General features: G+C 34.2%; 1 protein-coding gene across 2 annotated transcripts in view; it reads left to right on the top strand.

Annotated features, from left to right (window-relative positions):
* The window catches only part of PCDH15 (protocadherin related 15), a 1570906-nt gene that overhangs the window by 1533734 nt on the left and 17330 nt on the right, over positions 1-19842 (top strand). Inside the window, exons 30-33 of one of the 2 annotated variants that reach the window (XM_056795634.1) lie at positions 3754-3930; positions 8203-8421; positions 12412-12420; positions 13723-13884. In XM_056795634.1, the coding sequence (XP_056651612.1) occupies positions 3754-3930; positions 8203-8421; positions 12412-12420; positions 13723-13884 (567 nt within the window). Of the gene's footprint in view, positions 1-3753; positions 3931-8202; positions 8459-12411; positions 12421-13722; positions 13885-19842 lie in introns of those variants that run through there. The other variant, XM_056795629.1, reaches the window with a different exon arrangement.

The following is a 19842-nucleotide window of genomic DNA, read 5'->3' as shown; positions in this document are numbered from 1 at the left end:
TTATAAATAAAGAAGCAATTTAAATATGTGAACTAATACTCTAATTTAATTTAAATATATCCACAACTTTTAGACATTATACAATCCAACTCAACCATCTTGATTGTCACTTGGTAACTTCTGTGACATACAAAAAATTTATTTAAAGATCTTTACTCAGTTGATGTAAAAATACACATTTAGTCACAAAGTACCCATAAGTCAATGCTAAATGAAAATGTCTAAAATGGCATTTGTAACTTTTAAGAGACAAGTATATTTTATAGACAATCTTGGTTTTCTTTAAAAATTTGCATTTGGATTTATTGGTCATGGCAGTCAACAAGAATTTATTTATTACTCACTAAGTTCAAGTCACTATACTGGGGATACAAATGTAGGCCAAGACATAGTCTTTGTCTTCCAAGAAGGAATTCATATCCTAAGGAGGGGATCAGCAGCCAAACAAGTATGTTATTATAAGGTATATAAAGAAAAAATTTGAGGTGTCTCAGAGAAACAGTTCTAGGATTGAAGGGGTCTGGGAAAAATCTCTTGCAGAAGGCTGGATTTGAGCTGAGTATTGAATGAAGCCAAGGAAACCATGAGCTAAATTAGGTGAGGAGTGTTGAGGAGGAGTGCTGAAAGAGGAGAGTGAAGATGTATAAAAAACACACTTTAGGAAACAGAGCTATTGACTTTTATAGTCCAAGAATCTCCCTCATGAAAAGAATAATTATTTAGTGGATTGAAATGAAATAAAGTTATGGAAATAGACAGTTTGATGATTTGACTCCATTTCGGGATTATAGAATGGGGGAGCCCAAATCCATTTAGTTCAAGACATACAAAAGATACCTAGCCAAAATGATATTTTGAAGAATAGATTCTCCTAAATATTTTATAGAGTCTATTCTTCAATTGATCTAATGAAAAACCATGTGTTTATGTCTTTCCTGACTTTTCCCTCTAAGTACCTCCTCTCAAACTGGGCCATTATTCTCTTTTTTTCCATGGAAGTCAATACTCTCAGAATATAAACAGAACTATATGTGTTGGCATTTGGGGAAAGAAAGGTACCAAATAGAATTCTGCCAAAGGAAAGAATTCCCTTTCCTTTGACCAAAGTCAATAAAAAAAAGTTTAATTAGTTTTAAAAATATGACTCCTACATAAAAGAATGGTCTCTCTTATCTTTGATTCATGAACTTCACATTTAGCGTATGAAGTCAGTGTTCTTTAAAAATGAATCAGCAGTATCTACCTCGAAAAATGACATCAGATCCTAAGGCAACATGGATTGGTCTTGATGAATGGCGTTCTTAGTTTATGTGTTGATAATAGTAATTCCATTCCAGTTGATCATTGCTCAGTGGTGGTGAAAGCACAGATACCACTAGATACCCAAACAACCCTTTAATATTTCATGGATCCAGGTGGATTTATGGTTTGCAATAACTCCTTCAAGTTCCTGACCCTCAAGTAGTGCTTGAAAATACTAGTAATTTTGGTGCAAAGAAATGTATATGAATATGGAGTTGTGAAACCTGAGTTGGAATCCTCTTTTTATCATATACTGCCTTGTGACAGTTCTTTTTAGCTCTCAGGTTCCTGATGTGTGTGCTTGTGCCTGTGTTACAGAAAGAGAGACAAAAAAGAGGCAGACAGAGATGTAGACACAGAAAGTCAAACATAAAGCAGAGTGACAATGACAGGAGCAGAGAGATAGAGACAAAGAGTCAGTAGCAGAGAGAGAAAAATAGATACAAAGAGACATAAACAGAGACAGATAAGGAGAGACAAAGATAGAGGGGGAGGGAGAGAGAGAAGTAAGGAATGGAGAGACAGGGCTCTTTCCGTTGTACCATGCTGCTTCCCTAGATCTACAAGGTCAAGAGTCAGATCTGGTCTCCATTGCTAAGGAGAGTTTACTCCCTGGAAATTTATTACAATAATTAAGTCACAGATCTATTCCTACCAAATTTTGCAGCATAATACAATTGGAGGCAAGAGCCATGGGTTTGAATCCTACCTCAGAAACATATTGGCTGGGTGCAGCTGGGTAGCTCAGTGGATTAAGAGTCAGCCCTAGAGACGGGAGGTCCTAGGTTCAAATCTGACCTCAGACACTTCCCAGCTGGGTGACCTTGGGCAAGTCACTTGACCCCCATTGCCTAGCCCTTACCACTCTTCTGCCTTGGAGCCAATACACAGTATTGACTCCAAGACGGAAGGTAAGGGTTTAAAAAAAAAAAGAAAGAAACATATTGGCTGTGTAACATCATTTAGTCATTTGAGGCCTCAGTCTCCCAACCTGTATAAAGAAGGTTACTTTGGACTTTCCAAATGGATGGTGTTATGATCCTACAAAATTTTATAGAAGTTTACATGCATTATTGAACCTTGATAGTTGGAAAGATAGAAAGTAGTGCAAAATATTTGTTTAAATAATCGTCAAAATTTAGCACTTTTAAAATAATCTGATCCAAAAATCCCAATTTTATGGATGAGAAACTGAGTCATAATATAGCTTACCCTAGGTCTTTAATAGAGAAGTAAGGAGTAGTATCACTCTCTTGACTCCAGATAACCCATACCTAAACAAGCCAGCAGACGTACCTTGGCTCAAGAAATGAAAAACTTTGAGGTTTTCCCTTGGCCAACACCAAGGATTAGACTATTAGTAGCTAATTCACATTTTGAATATAAGCATGCAATATGCATTCCTCACCCTTGAATCATCCAGAAGGGAACTCCAGAATCCAGTTGCTGGTTGTTCTGTTTCATTTCCATTTCCATGCTGTTGGGGAGCCTGGAACACACGTGCCTTTAAACACCCAAGTCTTGTTACGTGACTGCTCACTGTCAAGATGTAGGTAAGGCAGTCTTGGACCCTAGACAAAGCGGCAACATAAGATGCCTCATTAAAATTCAGAAGTGAAGAGAATAGAAAGCTGGCCCTGAAGCCAGCATCTCTGGATTCAAGGCCCCCTTTTCAAAGATCTTAGCCCAGTGACCCTGAGCATGTCATTAACTTCTCAGTGCTCTGAGACAATAATGTCAAACTCAAATAGAAAAGGATCCCAGCGGGACACCTAAATGACTTAGAAAACCACAAATTAATGCTATGCTTTAATGTGTGTTTTTTTTTTAACTTTGACCTTTCCCAAATGCATTTTCATGTGGTTGCTAGCTCACAGGACCCACTAGCTGTGCATTGGACACAGTGCTCTGTACAACTCTTTAAGACTGTAGTTTGCAGAGGTGGCTGGCATTTTTCTAAGAGCTCCTATTTCTTCTCATGACACCTATAGGAAGAACAGGTGTTCCATTCCATGGGATCCAATGCCCTGGCACGGATCCCATAAGACATGGGCCAAGGAATTCATCATCCTCTTCCCACCATGGAAAAAGATAGACCCAAAGAGTTCAGTGCCCCCTATGACTTCCATAAATTGTTGACAGTTTTATTTGTAAAACATACTTGGCATTTCCCAGGGGCCATTTAGAACTGAAATGGTATCATAAATTCCAAAAGCTCAGACATAAACAGGACATGGTTGATGACCTCCCTCTCTATTATTATGCTTTTGTGATCCCCGGGACGGGTCACCATTTAGAAAATATGGATATTTTTTAAAACAGTGATAAGATGCACCTAGCAGGGATGCAAAGTTAGATCATTATAGCAGGCCTTATTTCCTATGGTTTTTGGTTGTCTCTCCTCAAAGCAATCTCTAAGAAACTGTGTTTGCTTTCTGTTTTAATGGATAGGATTTTGGATCGCTATGTGCAGGAGCAGATTCCTGGTGCCAAAGTTGTGGTGGAATCCATTGGTGCCCGACGCTTTGGAGAAGCCTACTCTCAAGAAGACTATACCAAGTCTGACCTGGTTGTCTATGCGATAGACCCCCAGACTAACAGAGCAATCAGCAGAAATGAACTTTTTAAGTAAGTACCTGGAACATATATTCAATATTTATTCAAGTGGATGGATGAGGTTTTCAATGCGAGATTTTCCTCCAGTGAAGCTAATTTTAGTCCATCTTTTGTGGGTGTCCACCCAGCCTAATGGGCACTATTTTTGCTTTTACTTTGCAAATATAAGGAGCCCACATGATGTCCATTAGTCATCTCTTACTCCATAAATAACTTTTCCTTTCTTTCACACATGCAACTTCAAAGATGTTCATCATCCCACTTCTCTTAAGTAGCCTTGTTCCTAATGCATTATACTGGCTCACATTCTTTCAATAAAAGCTCTCTGCTTCTTTATGGCAGGTGCCTTTAGAGTCCCTTCAAAGTATCCTCCATATCCTTTGCTGCGAATAATTGCAATGCTTCACATATTTTATGCCAGCTATTATTTGTTTAATATCCATGAAGATTTATTTCTAAGTTTATGGAATTAGTCCATTAACCAAATTTTCACATCAGCTCTATCCAGAGACTCTGAGAAGATTGAAAGAAAAAGATCTTCTTGGGATATATAAAACTCAAGAGAAACATATAGAATAATGAAAATTTGAACCTTGGATTTGCTTCTCTGAATTTCTATCCGCCTTCCTCAGAATTCAAAAAATCAGTCTTACAGCATAAAATAGGAATGCATAGTTAAGTAGCAGTACCTTTGATGGATGGCAAGAACAGTCTGAACTAAGAATTTGTTGTGGGATCAAGAAAGCAAATGTGCTTTTTGTAGCCAGTGAGAGAGGTCTGGTGTCCAAGATAAGGTGGACTGTGATAATGGCAATTACTGTGACAAAGATCATGACAGCTGCAATGATGCTGCTACTGTTACTGCTGCTGCTAAAGAGCTCACATATTAAAAGCTTTAAATATCAAAAATGTACTTTTCATATTTACCTCCGTTGATGAAGGAATAGTATTGGCATTGTATTCTATCCAACTCAGACCAAATCTAGAGTGTTATTCTCTTTAGTACTTCTTTAGAAAAGACATTGATGAATTGGAGTTTCCATTCATTGGTAACCAGGATAAGAAGTTTAATTATAATAATAAAAGGAACAACAATAACAAAAGCTATTCTTTATATAGCATGTTGAAGTTTATAGATGATATTTTATACTCACAGAAGTCTTGAAATTAATTGCTGATAAAATCTGAATCTTGTGGATTCAGATAAATATTAAAATAATTAAAATAAAGTAGAGTTAAAATGCCTTGCCCAGAGTTGTAGGAAGTAAGTGTCTGAGGATTTAAACTCAGGTCTTCCTGACTCAAGGTCTAGAGCTCTATCAACTATACTACCTAGGTGCCTCTGGTGAGAATATTCTAAAAATCTGTTGAAGAAATTGTGGATATTTAGTCAAGAGTAAAGGATTTTCAAGGAATGATAAATAATGGCTACATTCAAGTATTTGAACAGATGTCAACAGAAAAGGATTTTGATATATTCGAAGTCCCCAAGAGGCAGAAATGGAAAGAAAGCATAGAAATGGTAGAAAACAACTTAAGCTTAATGTCAGAAAAACTTCCTAATAATCATAAGTAATATAATGTCACATGGACAGTCTTGGGAAGCTTCTCTCCACTGGAAATGCTTTAAGCAGAAGTTGGATAACCATTTAGTGGACAGAATTTCTTTCAGACATGGATTCAACCAAATACATGTCGACTGAGGACTTTTTCTGCATTAGTATTCTATGAATTGGTGATTCTGTGAAATGAATGAACTGAATTTTGGCAAAGGAAAAAATGCAAATTCATACCAATAAATATAATTGATTATCTGCCATGCCAAATGCTGCTTTCAAGTGGTAAAGGAGTTATTTGGGTCAAGTTAATTAGAAAAGTTCTAAGAAAATATTCTGACGTGTGTAAAACTAAATGTGCAACAAGAATATCACTGGTAACTCTGAGAAACAGCTCTGAAGACTGTCAAATCAAGCCTTTGCAATCTTTGTTGTATCATACTGTATTTTAGACCTTTCACAAGCAACATGAAATTTGGGACAGGTTTTATCTGTATATCTTTGTATCTAGATTGGGTAGCTGCATTGAAAATGTTCCAGGTTCACGATCCATCTTGGCTTTCTATTAGCCATAAATAACATTAACATCTTAATTAAACATTTAATGGCATGCCAGTGATCCTGTCTGAACAGAGACATCTTTCATTTTATTTCTACAACTAATGAATTGTCTTTAATCTTTCAAAGTGACCCGAAACCAATTGTTTCATTGTATTCTTGAGTTATAGTCTATAATTATAAGTTAACATATGTTGTATTAATATATGTACCCACCTATATGTATAATTTGGCATAAAAGTTCTGTCCTTCATCAAAATTACTCTTTTTATACTTTAGTACCGACAAAGTTGGTAATATTGTCTTTAAAAAACTTTGAGATTAAGCTAACAAAATTCCACTTTTTAAAATTCTGTAAAAGATATTGTTTTACATGCACATACATACATAGAACATATGTGTATATCTTTTTCTCTTTTCATTAGTTTGGATAGTTCCCATATTCCAGATCACAGGATGTTATAAACACTATGATATGCCTTTTAAATAATCAATGAAACAGAAATAAAATAAAGATGACTTAAGTATTCTTCAGACTCAGGCCTGATGAGAATACAGACTCTGGTCAATGAGGGAGAGGTCCAGGCTCTTCCATTTCATTGTAAGAATATAGCTATGTCCTCATCAGACATGCATCTTCATGATAAACCTCTCCCTAATGTGGAGAATCACCTCAGCCATATAAGTGATACAACCCCCCGATGGCACAATTTCTTCTTTTAATCTATATTTTTTTCTGTAGATGCAAATTCTGCACATATTCCATTCATGTTCAGAAGGAAACTAATATGCATCAGTTATATTGAATCTATAGCTAACCTTTTTTTTTTCTTGGAGACAGCAGTAAGGATGATGGTGAATAAAACTGAGTTGGCTTGCTTCTCAAAGAATCTGCCTCAATTGTACTTCCTAAATGAATAGTAAGGCTCACGGTGCAGCTACATATTGAAGAGTTTCAATTCTCCAGATGCCATTGAAGTCCTGGCAGATTTTGGACTCCATTTGGATGGTTCATTTCCAAATGCTTTTTTCAGCTTAGTAACCATCGTTGACCACCTCATATCATTTCCTCTCCTGGCATTCCTTACTAGAGAGAAATTCACATGGTTCTCCATTAAAGTGTCAGGATACGAAGCCATTGTTAGCACAGGTTTGAATTTTAAGTACAAAAACAATATAAAATCCATTAAAAAAGATTTTTTTTCTGAAGAAAAACAACTGCCCTGTCCATGATCTTATGTCCTATATCATGTTTTATCCTGGACTGAATTTGAATGCTTGAGTTACAAAAGTCTTAAATGAGAGATTTTTTTCCTCATAGAATCTTAAATAAGACAGAGCTATCAATTCTCCTGTGGATGAAATAGCACCATAGCTCAACACTGTTCCTGAGTTTAGAAGTTTCCATTATGCTGTAGTGACATCTAATGGTGAACAATTGATTCAAAATCGAGTGTATCCTCAGATTATCATCCTAAACTGTGTTGTAAATATAATTGATTGTTTTTTAAAATTCATATTTACTTTACAGTAAATTTCCTGAAATATTCTTAACATTTATAATATATTTTAAACTGGTAAAATAGCCAATAGATGTTTCAGATGAACAATGATATCTAGATATCAGTGAACAATTCAGGTAGCCAGATTTTAATGTGGGGAACAAAGGAAATGTACAATCAACCAATAATTACTACATGTTTTCCATGTGCCAGATACTGTGCTAAGCACTAAGAAGCTAGAAGATGAAGCGGAAATGGTTCCAGCTAATAGTCTAATATAACATTCTGTAATGTATGCATGTACACATACATAAAGATTCACTCACACATTCAATTATCTCTGCCAGATCACAGCTTTGCCCATCATGGTTTCAATGTCATGGATGGGCATAAGAAACCAAATGGAAATTTTGAGGGAGTTTTGAAGAAGCTGTAGATGACACAGAAAAAGTTTGAAATGTTTACTTAATCCAAAATTTGCAATAAGGGGCCATAAACAAAAGAAAAAAAAGTAAAATCAGACTTTTCTGGCACAAAGAGAGGGACAAAAGATTTTACACACATTTTTCAGATTGTGGGGTGCTGCATAAATAGTTGTATGTGTGTGTGAATGTATGTACATACATATATATAGTACTAATTTCTGTTTGTTTCTTTTAATATTAAAGATTTCTAGATGGAAAAATGCTAGATATTAATAAGGACTTCCAGCCATATTACGGTGAAGGAGGACGAATTTTGGAAATCCGCACACCGGATGCAGTGGCATTGGTTAAGAAACATGGGCAATCTTTTGGCTATACAGAAGGAGCCCTGCTTGCTCTAGCCATGATTATTATCCTTTGTTGTATTCCTGCTATCTTGGTCGTATTGGTCAGCTACAGACAGTAAGTATAGGTCAACCATAAACATTGGTCTATGTCTTAAGAAATCAACATCCAAAAATTTGGGGATTTGATCAAAATATCATTTGGTTGATGAACAATATTATGGAAGCCTTAGTAAGGAAAAATATATTCAAGTGCTCAAAGAGTTGGCTTATCAAATCAAATTATCAACAAATACTTCTTAAACATTTTCTATATTCCAGACTTTGTGCTAAGTATTGAGGATTGAAAGGAAAAATGAGAGTTCCTCCTCAGAACGCATTTTCATTCTTATGAGGACACAACATGTGGAAGAATCATTAGATGGTTCTTGCTCAGATCTAAAGGCTAGACTTAGGAGCAGATAGAAGTTAGAAAATTGTAAATTCATGATTATCAGATAAACATTTAGATGTATAAAAAGGTAAAAGGGGTAAATTCTGGAATTCATAGGATCATAAATTTACAACAGAAAATGAACTAGAGATCATTTCCTTACTTTCCCAGGAGATACATGTATTAAGAGTTGAAATTTAAACTTAGTTCTTCTATCTGTCAATCTAATATATTATCCATTAAACCAAGGGAGGGTGTTCCACTTCACTTGTAGTTTTCTACCAAAATTTAGATGTCTCACTGTTGCATATGTCATTACAAAGATTCTTGTTCAGATATAAGATGAACTAGATAGCTTCTAGAATCCTTTCAACTCTGAAATTCCATATCCAAACTCTGCTGGCTTCCATAACTATGAGAAATCTCATCTCCTCTATTAACAGGATTTATGCACAAAATAGAGACTATATTACTAATGTCCAAGTCATGTCTTGGTAAAAGGAGATAAAATTATCAAAATGAAAATATTAACTGGGAGTTTTAAGGCAATGCATAGAACAGCCTGATGCCAAAGCAATCAGGAAATGAAAAATGGAAAATGATGCTATTCCTCTTTAGATGCTAGGCACAGTATCCAGACTAAAGAAGCAACATTCCCATTGTACTGTACTCTAAACCTCTATTATCTGGAGTATCATTTTAACTCCCATATGTTAATTGTCCATAGAATATCAATAGAATTCTTTGAGAAACCAAAACATATGAAACTGATTCTGTCTCTGGGGTAGATTACAAAATTTTAAGGCTTTCAAAGGAGTTTCCTAATCATATTGTAAATTAACCAATGCATATATATATATATATATATATATATATATATATACAATGAAAACCCATCTCTTTTCCAGAAGAAGCAAAGACTCAGAGAAATTATTATTTGCCTAAGATATAACAGGTAATAAGGGTTGGATCTAGAATTCAAATCCAAGGCACCTAACTTGAAATCAAACTTGTTATGTCACCAAACTACATCCCATGTCCATGTGCTTTGAGTTAGGGAGCCTTGATTTCAAACCCTGTATTAGATAATTTGACTTGGCATAAGTCATTCAACCTTTCTCAGCATCAATTTTCTCATCTCTGAAATGAGTGTAATAATAGCACCTTTCTCACAAAATCATTATGAAAATAAAATGAGATAATATATGAAGCACTATGTAAATTTGACTCTATTTACTCTTAGTGCTAGCTATTATTATAATGGGAGAGAGGCAAAATTATTTCAAACTCCTAGTAATCTAATGCAGCATCCCTCCTGGATTCCTTGATTTCTAGATGCTACATGAAGATATCCTTCTATAGGAGCTTGATCTTATCCTTTTTATTACTCTTCAATATAGTATTTGCAACTGATCACCAAGAGGCTTCCTCAGAGAACCAGGTTTAGGTATTCAGTCAATGAGTATTTACTTTACTATAGCAGAATTACAAGTGTGAGTCTGGAAGAAGCAGCCCCTTGATTTGTATTACTTCCATAAAAGGAAAGTTGGGAGAATTGTGACATATAGCTTAGAAAAATGAATACTTCTTCTTTTTAGTGCTTTCATACCATTGATAGTTTCAAATACAAACTTTAGAGATGGCTACTTATTAATGGGATAAAGAGGAACCAAGAGAGAATTAAAAAAGATTCATCTTTGCAAGAAATAGTTGTATCAATTGGCAGTTTGCAAGGAGAATCTTAAGGATATATAAGAATATGAGATTTTGGAACAGGGAAGGCTTTAAAAGGCACTGAGTTTATCTCTTTCTCTTTCCTGGAATTAAAAATGAAGTACAGAAAGACAAAATGGTCTTACTTTTCACTCTGGGAAACAAGAAAATAAGTGCTATGTGGTGGTGATGGCATCTATCCAGAAGGGACAGGGCCTTTGCTATAGAAGAGAGAAGATAAGCCAAAATAATGTTATAATACTCATCCAAATGATAGAACTTCATTTATAGTTAGGATTTGGGGGTACCTTAGAGATCATTAGTCAACATCTTTCATTTTGATGAAAGATAAGTAGAAGTCACAGAGATCCATAAAATTCCATGTTCCTTGTTTAGATGTAGAGCTAGATGGAACTTCAGAGTTCATCTAATCCATCCCCTTCATTATACAAGATGAGGGACTGGAAACCAGAGAGGATGATTGAGTTTCTCATGGTTAAACAGTAACAGGAACAAGATTTCAATCCAGTATACTTTTTTACCATACCATACTGCTTTTCGTGACATACCCCAAAGCAAACAGCTATTTAGTGGCAGGTCATTTGGTAATTCAATGTTCTTCCCTGACTAAATCAACTTGACTTGAAAATCATGACTAAGGGTCACTTAAAAAACACTTTGAGAAAGCTAAGATGAAATATTTATGAAATCACTAAATATATTCTTCAGTGATAATTTATGGTACTCCATATTGAAAATTGAACATTGGATAAAGTCAGAGAAAATGACTCTAAGCAAAATTTGATGATGGGATTGTCAGATCAATGGTTTTATGCAATGAGAGTACAAGAAATTTTAGTAATCAAAGGTAGAGGTTAACAATATTAAATTTAGCTTCAATTTTAATGGATTTTCCAGTGATCAATGAATTCATGGAAAATCTAGCCCACATAAATGTCTAATAAGGACTAATTTACTTGTAAATCTTTGAGTCCTCTACATTGCACCTAATTTTTAAATTATTTACTCATTAAAAAATCTTCTCTTTTTTCCCCAATTGCCTCTCATCTAAAGTAACCCTGTTGTAATAATCCCCCCACAAGACTTTTTTTGTATACCCTGCAATGATCAGTGCTGAATAAGGCAAGATGTCACACTCAAAGCTCATAAAATGGAATAATTAGGTCTTGCTTGATATTTAAACATTTGTGTGTATGCTCTGTGGTAGATGAATTCTTCAGTGCTTTCTAGCTCAGTGATCAGCTTAACACCCAATGAATTAATTTTACTTACTGCATTTTAAAGAATAACAGTTAAACAAAATTAGTTTTTCATTGCCTACCATCCAGTGGAAAATTCTAATAGTTAAAAATTTCACTTCAGTGCCTACACATACAGCTTGTAAATAAGCTTGGGAAGTATCGTTATTCTTTTCTATTAAGAAGGACATTTGAAATTCACTGTGTAGGAAAAACCAAGAAACCAATTATAAAAAAGGATCATGAATTCATTATCCAATGGTGGCACCTTCCAGTTGAAACCTCAGCTTCAAAGTGAAGCTTGTTTTGCCATGCAGCTCTACTGCTTTCCTATTCTTCAAATCAAGAAGTCAATTAGAAAGATTAGTCCATCTTTAATATCTTATTTCATGATCAGAGTTCCCATCCATATACCTGTGTTCTAATCCATTTTCTTCTCATTCTGCTTAGCCTTTATTTTTTTCAGCTTTCCTGGAAGAAGGTATTTTTTCATCTGTTTCTAAGATTCTTAAAGCTATAATATAAAAGGAATTGATATAAAAGTGAGGGGTTTTATGGATAAAGGCTGTAAATATTTCTCCATGATTGATATGACAGCTATGTTAAACTTAAAGTAAATGTTGAGCATCATTAAATGAGTGTCATCTATCTAATGTTTGTTTTTCTTCTCTTCCTCTCTCCTATTCTTCACTTAACCAAACAGGTTTAAAATGTAAGTATCCTATTATCTTACCTGTTACATCATGTTTTGTCTAAAGTAAAATGAAGCTGAAGGTAATATTTAATGTTTTACCAATAGCCACATCAGGTACTTTGGGGAGGGGCAGTATGTGTTTGCTTGTGCATGACTCACTTTCCCTTCCATGTATTTAAAATTTGACTTTGTCTGCACAGTGATAATTATCATAGTTGACTGTGAAAAAAATAACATTTCTTGTTTTGATACTTGTATATAGCCTCAATAAACAAATCAAACAAATAGTAGCCCTCACAGTGGAGTGTCAAAGAATAGGAAAAATATACAAAGTCCAAATGATTCACTTAAAATTCACAGTAGGTCCAAAAACCTTAGTTTTCATTCTTCCTGGAATATAATGAGAGATTATGCTTTTATAGTGTTTTAAGACTGCAATATTTTTTCTTCACAACAATCCTGGAAGGCACCTATTGCAATCATTTATCTTCCCACTTAATTTATGAATAAATTGAGACTCAGGGAGATTGAGTAACTTGCTATGGCTATAGAGCTAGAAAGAATTAGAGCCCTGAAGCCTCAGATTCCACCTGATGTCTTTTGCTTCTAACCTCAATACTTCCCTCATTTCACATTGCGCTTTTTTGCATTCTCCCTTTCTTAATTCTTTGCTATTTGGTTAATGATCTAGGAAGTATTTTTAAACTAAGTGCTTATTAATTGGAAAAAATCTCATTACATACTTATTTAAGTGTGTTAAAACATATTTTACATAAACATATATGAATTTTTCTCCTTTATTAAGAGAAAAAGTAAAATAAAGTGATTCCTTTGTAGCAGAAATTGACTCTGTAAACTTTCTTCTATTACTTTATTAATTCATTGATTAGAAAAATAGAATTCATTTTTTGTTAAAATATGTAATAAAATTATAGTAAATATGCTCACCAAGGGAAATAAATTCTCATATTAGCTATGTACAAAAATCTATGCCTTATTCTTTTTCCCTCCCTCCCACCTTTCTCCCATCTTCTAAAAGGCAAGTAATAGTAAATAGGTTGTACGTATACTATCATATAATATCAATTCCTTCATCATATATTTTTAAAACCAAGGGATATCGAAAGAGTTAAAATGAACCCATGGCAGGCTGTGTTCACTAGAAATAATCTTTTCTCATGTATTAATTGTTCAATTTATTGTAAATGAGTTTTTTCTTAAAAGCAAATTCCCTCAGATTAAAGTTAATGATAACAGTTATACTCTTCATATTTACATAATATATTCAAGAAACTTAAAAAAAACTTTACTTTTCTAAAGACGGCAAGAAGAATGCACCAAGACAGCCAAGATGCAGGCCTTGGCAGCGCCCAAGCCAGCAGCCCCAGCACCACCCCCGGCAGCAGCAGCACCTCCACCACCACCACCACCAGCTCCCCCAGGGGGTCCCCATCTCTATGAGGAGTTGGGTGGCAGTGCAATGTAAGTATTCTTTTTTTGCCTCTAAGGGAAGGAGACAGCTTTCACCTCTTCATTTTTATGAACTTAGTGAAAGTACACAAGGGTGAGAATTTAATTTAATGCCACCAAAGTAGACGCCATCATGAAAATATTAAAGAACCTTAAAAAAGCAAACTAACAAGTGACTTCCCAGAGGGAAAGTTTTCCCTGAATTGTAGAATTTTAAATGGGAAAACAATATTGCATTATATATGGAAACTGCTGAAGCTAAATGAATTTGTTCTAATTTAAGACAATACATTCTGAATTCAGAAGTGTCAGGGTAAGAGCAAATCAATCCATTTCCATTTCTACACTATTTAAGAAGTTTTTCATGAGTATAAGGAATTAGGCAAACCATAGAAACTCTTACCAACTTTATATATTCAAATACTGTGACCTGCAACAGTGGCAACATCATAGTTCCATTTTTGTATGTTTTCCATTTATTGCACCTACACTGTGATTCTGAAAAGATAAAGATAATTATAAGGAACCATGGAAGACCAGACCTAGAGAAGATCTCAAACTTATGCAACTTGAGATTACCCAAACAACTCAGAAGTGGCTTAAAGCCATTATATCTCACACCAACTATTTTTACATTATGGGAAACAGAACAACAAAAATTAAGATGAGAGGAAGGGCCCATTTGCTGGTGATGGAAAGGTGGTTTCAAATAGCCTTTGACATTGCCTTAAAAATGTTCCATTGTTAGCATAAAAGAAAGACTAATTCTTAGCCCATAGCATTTAAAACTGCTTTATACAGATAAATCACTTCTTTTAAAAAGAGATATGAGGATCAAATATTTTAAACTGATAACTGAAAAGTAAAAATACTTCCTTATATTCTGACACCTTAAAAAATCTATTGCCAAAAGGAAACCACTCGGTGGCTACCTGCTATTAGATAGTAAAGATGGCACCCTTGTGTCTTAAAGAACTAATGAAACACTAAATGTGAATGAAATCTAGAAAGTCTTTTATTAACTGGAACATTGTAGAAACGAAGGAAGGAACAGGATGTATTGTTTTCCTGTACAAAATAGACATCCATTAACTCGGTGGACAATAAACCATAGAAATATAAAATCTACTTTGGGATGTTAAAATTATTATTCATTATAAATATCCATTTTAATTTTACAGTTATTATAAGTCTCATGAACATATAAAAATTATTTCTTGAAATAAATAATGTGATTTAGTCATTTTGATTTAGAACTTATTGATATTTTCTCATAATTATAGAAACATTAAAGTCTTACTTGGAAACACTGGTGAATACATGAATTGAACTATTATTCTTTGAACTCATATCCACTTAGGAAAATTTTTGGTCTAGCTGAAATTATTTATCTATAAGGTTAAACATGATTATGTATAGGTTAAAATATCAATTTCACTCATCCATCTGTCCAAAAAATATGCATTAAATAGCATATATTAGCATCTGAAAAAACAATATTTCATTCATGTCAGTTTGTATTCATTACAAATAATTGGGCTATAATCATTGGAAAAATCAGGATGGGACAGGTTTGGATTATGAATATTTTTTAGAGAAAATTTAAAATGAAAGTTTTTAAGGTATGAATAAAGAAAAGTCTTGGAAATTAAATTCTATGATTAATTTTGGGGGTTCTGAATCACTAAATCTAAAAAAGGCATCTTGGCAATTAGTAAGGATTAGATTATAGAATATCTGGCCCCATTTGAAAGCTGAACTGTATATTTGAAAGAAATGCAATAATATAAAGAAAGCTGAATAGAATTATGTCATAAGATGCCATTAGTAATTAGCCTCAGGTGGAGTCTATAATTAACTTAGTATATACTGCCTTTGTAATAGTTTGGTGTTCTCATAAGGACTCTCATTTAGGCATCTGAATCTCCTTTATAAGCACATTTATACACAAACACTAAATAAAATTTCAATTTGTAGACACAGGAATAATTCTTTAAAATATTATGAACAATGAAATCTGCTTTGAAATTAAATTGATCTCCAGCTTATAGGGGATTTTTCTACCTCAAATCATTCATTAAAACACTCAATATAATCGATCCTACTAAAACAATCTAAAAGCAACATAAATTTTCTCTTACCATTCATTACTGCAAGCCTTTTTTATGTTTAAATATTGTAAAAAGACATGTTTCTGTTTACTGTATGTATCATCTCCTCCAAGCAAATCATTGAATTATTTTAATTTCTATCTCATATTGTCTCTTTAAAAATATTTTTTTCTCTCTCTGACCTTTGGATTCATAGGCATCAGTAAGTAAATACAATTCCTTTTCTATGACAATTCTAGAGAACAGATGCTGTAGAGATTAATTCCTGCCTCAATTTTTATCTTATTTCCATTTGTTCTTGTTATAAAGACATTTACTTTCAAATGAATCCTTGGACCTACTTCTATTTTCCCTTTGATTGATTCTCCTTTGATGGCATAGTATTAGGAAATGAGATGGCTCAATATGAAGGAGTTTCTTTATACTACCTTTTCTAGCAATCAAATGCGTCTATCTCCATTCTTTGTGGCTTAGGCATGTTGGCAGTTTCTACTCCTTGAAAGATGGGCACATGGTGTCACTTATATATTGAAAAAAAAAACATTTTCTGAAGATAGAAATGAGCCTGGTAAATGATTCCTAAAATAACAACTGCTTCTATAATGAAACAATTATCTCGAAGGGTCAAGAAGAGAGATGATGGCTTTCTTTTCCCTTTTTTTCTGAATCATCTAAGATAAAATACTATACCTGGATCATCTAAAATGGTTGTCTACCATTTCTGAACACACCAAGTCATTGACTTATCCTCTTTTCTATGGCAGTTGTCTAGTCTTCAATGATTAAGTAGAGAGGATTCTCACCTTACCATCCATGATTGTTCCTGGTATTCATTTGAGTACATAGTTATATATCTGGTGAAAACATTGGCTTTAAATTCATTTACTTATTGTCTTTTTTACTTTATTCATTATTGTATCATTTCTGGTTCATTTCAAAGTGTCTTTCCTCTTATTTTTGTGGCATATTTGTTGCTAGTGGATGGATAAATCCAAAGTGGAAAATCTAATATATTGCTTGAGCAAGAGAAATCCTCCTAAAATATTCACATTAATGAAGCATTATGGCTTATAGATAATTCCATATGTATTATATTTCAACCAATCCTCAGAATAACCCCACGAACAAAACACTATGAGGACTAGTCTCCTTATCAAATCATTAACGAGGAAGTTGATGTTTAGAATGTTTACACCATTTACCCTTGGTCATGTAATGATTAAAGGACAGATCCAGGGCTCAAACTCAGGACCTCTGACTATCAATTCTGTACATCCATATATTCTGAAGTCTACCACACCAAGCAATTTCTCAAGCAGCAAATAAGAAAGTTGAAACCCCCCAGGATGATTAATTTGGACTTGGAGGGATCTTAGAGGTCAACTTGCCCAATAACAGCTCTAGAGGTGAGGAAACTAAGAGCAACGGAGAAGTCTTGCCCCAAGTCCTACAGGTAGAGAGTGCCAGAGAGAGTATTAGAACTCCAAATCTAATGTTCTGTTCACCATATAATATCACCTCCTGAGATGCTTCTTTGAGTGTGTAAATTGCTGATGTCAATCACCTTTAATTTACTGCATGAAATGTCTTCTCTTCCTGCCTTCATTGTACTTGCCATTCACATAACAAATGATCCTGCTAGACTGCTTCTTCTCTCCATTGTTGCTTCTCATGTGACCTTGATGAAGTTCTTCAGCCTTTCTGGGCCTCATTTTTATCATCTGTAAAATTGGGGAGTGGACTATAAAAGTTCTCTTCCTATTCTAAATCAATGATCCTATAGTGTTATTCTTGAAACTGGTCCATCCCTTCAGATTACATTGTCCTCCAGTACTCTCCAAGATGACAGTCTGGATGATTGATAACAGAACCAGAGAGGAAACACTAATGACTTTAAATGTCAGTGCTAATGAAGAGAGTGATTCTGCATACATTAAAATGAGTGGGAAGGGGCAGCTACATTGCTCAGTGCATAGAGACCTAGGTCTAGAGACAGGAGGTCCTGAGTTCAAAACTGACCTCAGATACTTATTGGCCATGTGACTCTGGGCAAGTCCCTTAACTCCAGTTGCCTAGCCCTTACTGCTTGTCTGCCTTGGAATCAATACTTAGTATTGATTCTAAAACAGAAGATAACTAAATAAAAAATGATGGGAGGTTTTCTGTGGCCTATTTGTCTAAATGTACCATTTCCTTTTGTTGTCATTTGGGAATATCCAAAGTCTAAAGTTACAGAATTCTGGACTTTTATTCATTTGTACTCAGATTGAAAATGATAAGCAGACATCAATGAAATTTAAAAAAACTAGTTTAAAGGACCAAAGATATCATAAAACTTTAGGATTTGAAGTGGAAAGTTCTATAATACAAAGAATCAGGATGCTACAATCCTATGCCTTAATTTTCAAATGAGAAAATAGAAAGCCAAGGAATTAAGTGCATTTATACATTTTCTAGCCCTGCACGAGAAGTTTCCACTTGAGTAACCCCAAGGCCAATGCATTTTTATTTCAACAAGTATTTTAGCAAAAGAGGCATCACTTAATGACTTCTTATGAGTAATCTTGACATGTGCTTTTACATGAAGATTATTCTCAGTAAAGTTGATAAAATCTGAATCCCAAACATACCTGGATGAAATGCCTTGTGTTCAGTAAAAGCACTATTGATATCTGACACATATCATCTAGTTCCTTTATCTATACTATTTATATATGGGTACTTATTGCTGGATTTTTCAAAGCTCCCAAAATTCAGGATTAATAAGTATATACTCATATGAGGCAAATACTATTGTCAGTGTTTATGAGAAGATTTTTCAAGACTAACCTGACTATCATTTAAATGGTTTTAAATAATTGTTTTCAAAATAAGATCATGGTGTACAATGGAAAGAACACCATATAGTAGACATCAGGTCAATTCCCAGCTTCACTGATTATTACCTGCATCCCATTGGATGAGTCACTTCAATTCTTTAAGCATCCATTTTCTCATTTGTAAAAAGAATTGGATTGGATGATCTCTAAGGTCTGATCTAGCACTAAATATATTATACTATCCTAACATAGATCCATTATATTGATATTCAATGCTTTGATTGTGTTTTTAAATACTGGGGCACAAATATACTTTATAGGAAGGATCCCAAGATTATATGTTGCAAACTCTCCTCTAATATAAAGAAGTCTTCTATCTGCCCTTCCAGATACTGAACCAGAAACAAGGATGTGCCTTTTTCTCAAGTAGAATCATTAACTGATGAGTCAGTTGGTGATCCAGGTACTTTCTCTTAAGAAATACCCCAACATCCTCATGTAAATCTTTAGAAAAGAGTAGATGTATGAAAAGAATAGAGTAACTAATACCCTATCCCTCACCAAAGCATCCCTTTTTCATGAACAAATCTCCCTCTGTGCCTCTGAAATCCCAGTTTCTTACCCACAATTTGATGAATTGGAGAAGCAATACTATCTGTGAACACAAAAACTTCTGGTAAATTGTCCAAAGGTGGTTGTTTTTTTTTTTTTTTTTTACAAAAAGGTCTATAGATTTACATTTTTTTTTTGAAAATGAGAATTGTTCATGCTGCTCAAAGGTAATCAAACTCCTCCTTCCTCTCCCCTTTTAGAAAACATATATGAAAGTAAATGTTCTGCTTTTGTTGTATCCTAGTCAATGTGGCCTCTCCTAGCCTGAAGCATTAGTAGTGTGCTTCTTAAAAGCAGCTTTCTCATAAACCTATATCCCAGCCTGTTTCCTTACATGTGATTATCTTCTTTTCTTTCAAGTCTTTTCCTTCTGTACCATTTCCAACAAAGCAGGGGAAACAAATCAGTCTTAGAAGAAGGAGAACGTC

This window comes from Monodelphis domestica, chromosome 1, assembly GCF_027887165.1.
Source record: "Monodelphis domestica isolate mMonDom1 chromosome 1, mMonDom1.pri, whole genome shotgun sequence".
Taxonomy (NCBI): domain Eukaryota; kingdom Metazoa; phylum Chordata; class Mammalia; order Didelphimorphia; family Didelphidae; genus Monodelphis; species Monodelphis domestica.
This window is presented reverse-complemented; position numbering and strand designations above follow the sequence as displayed.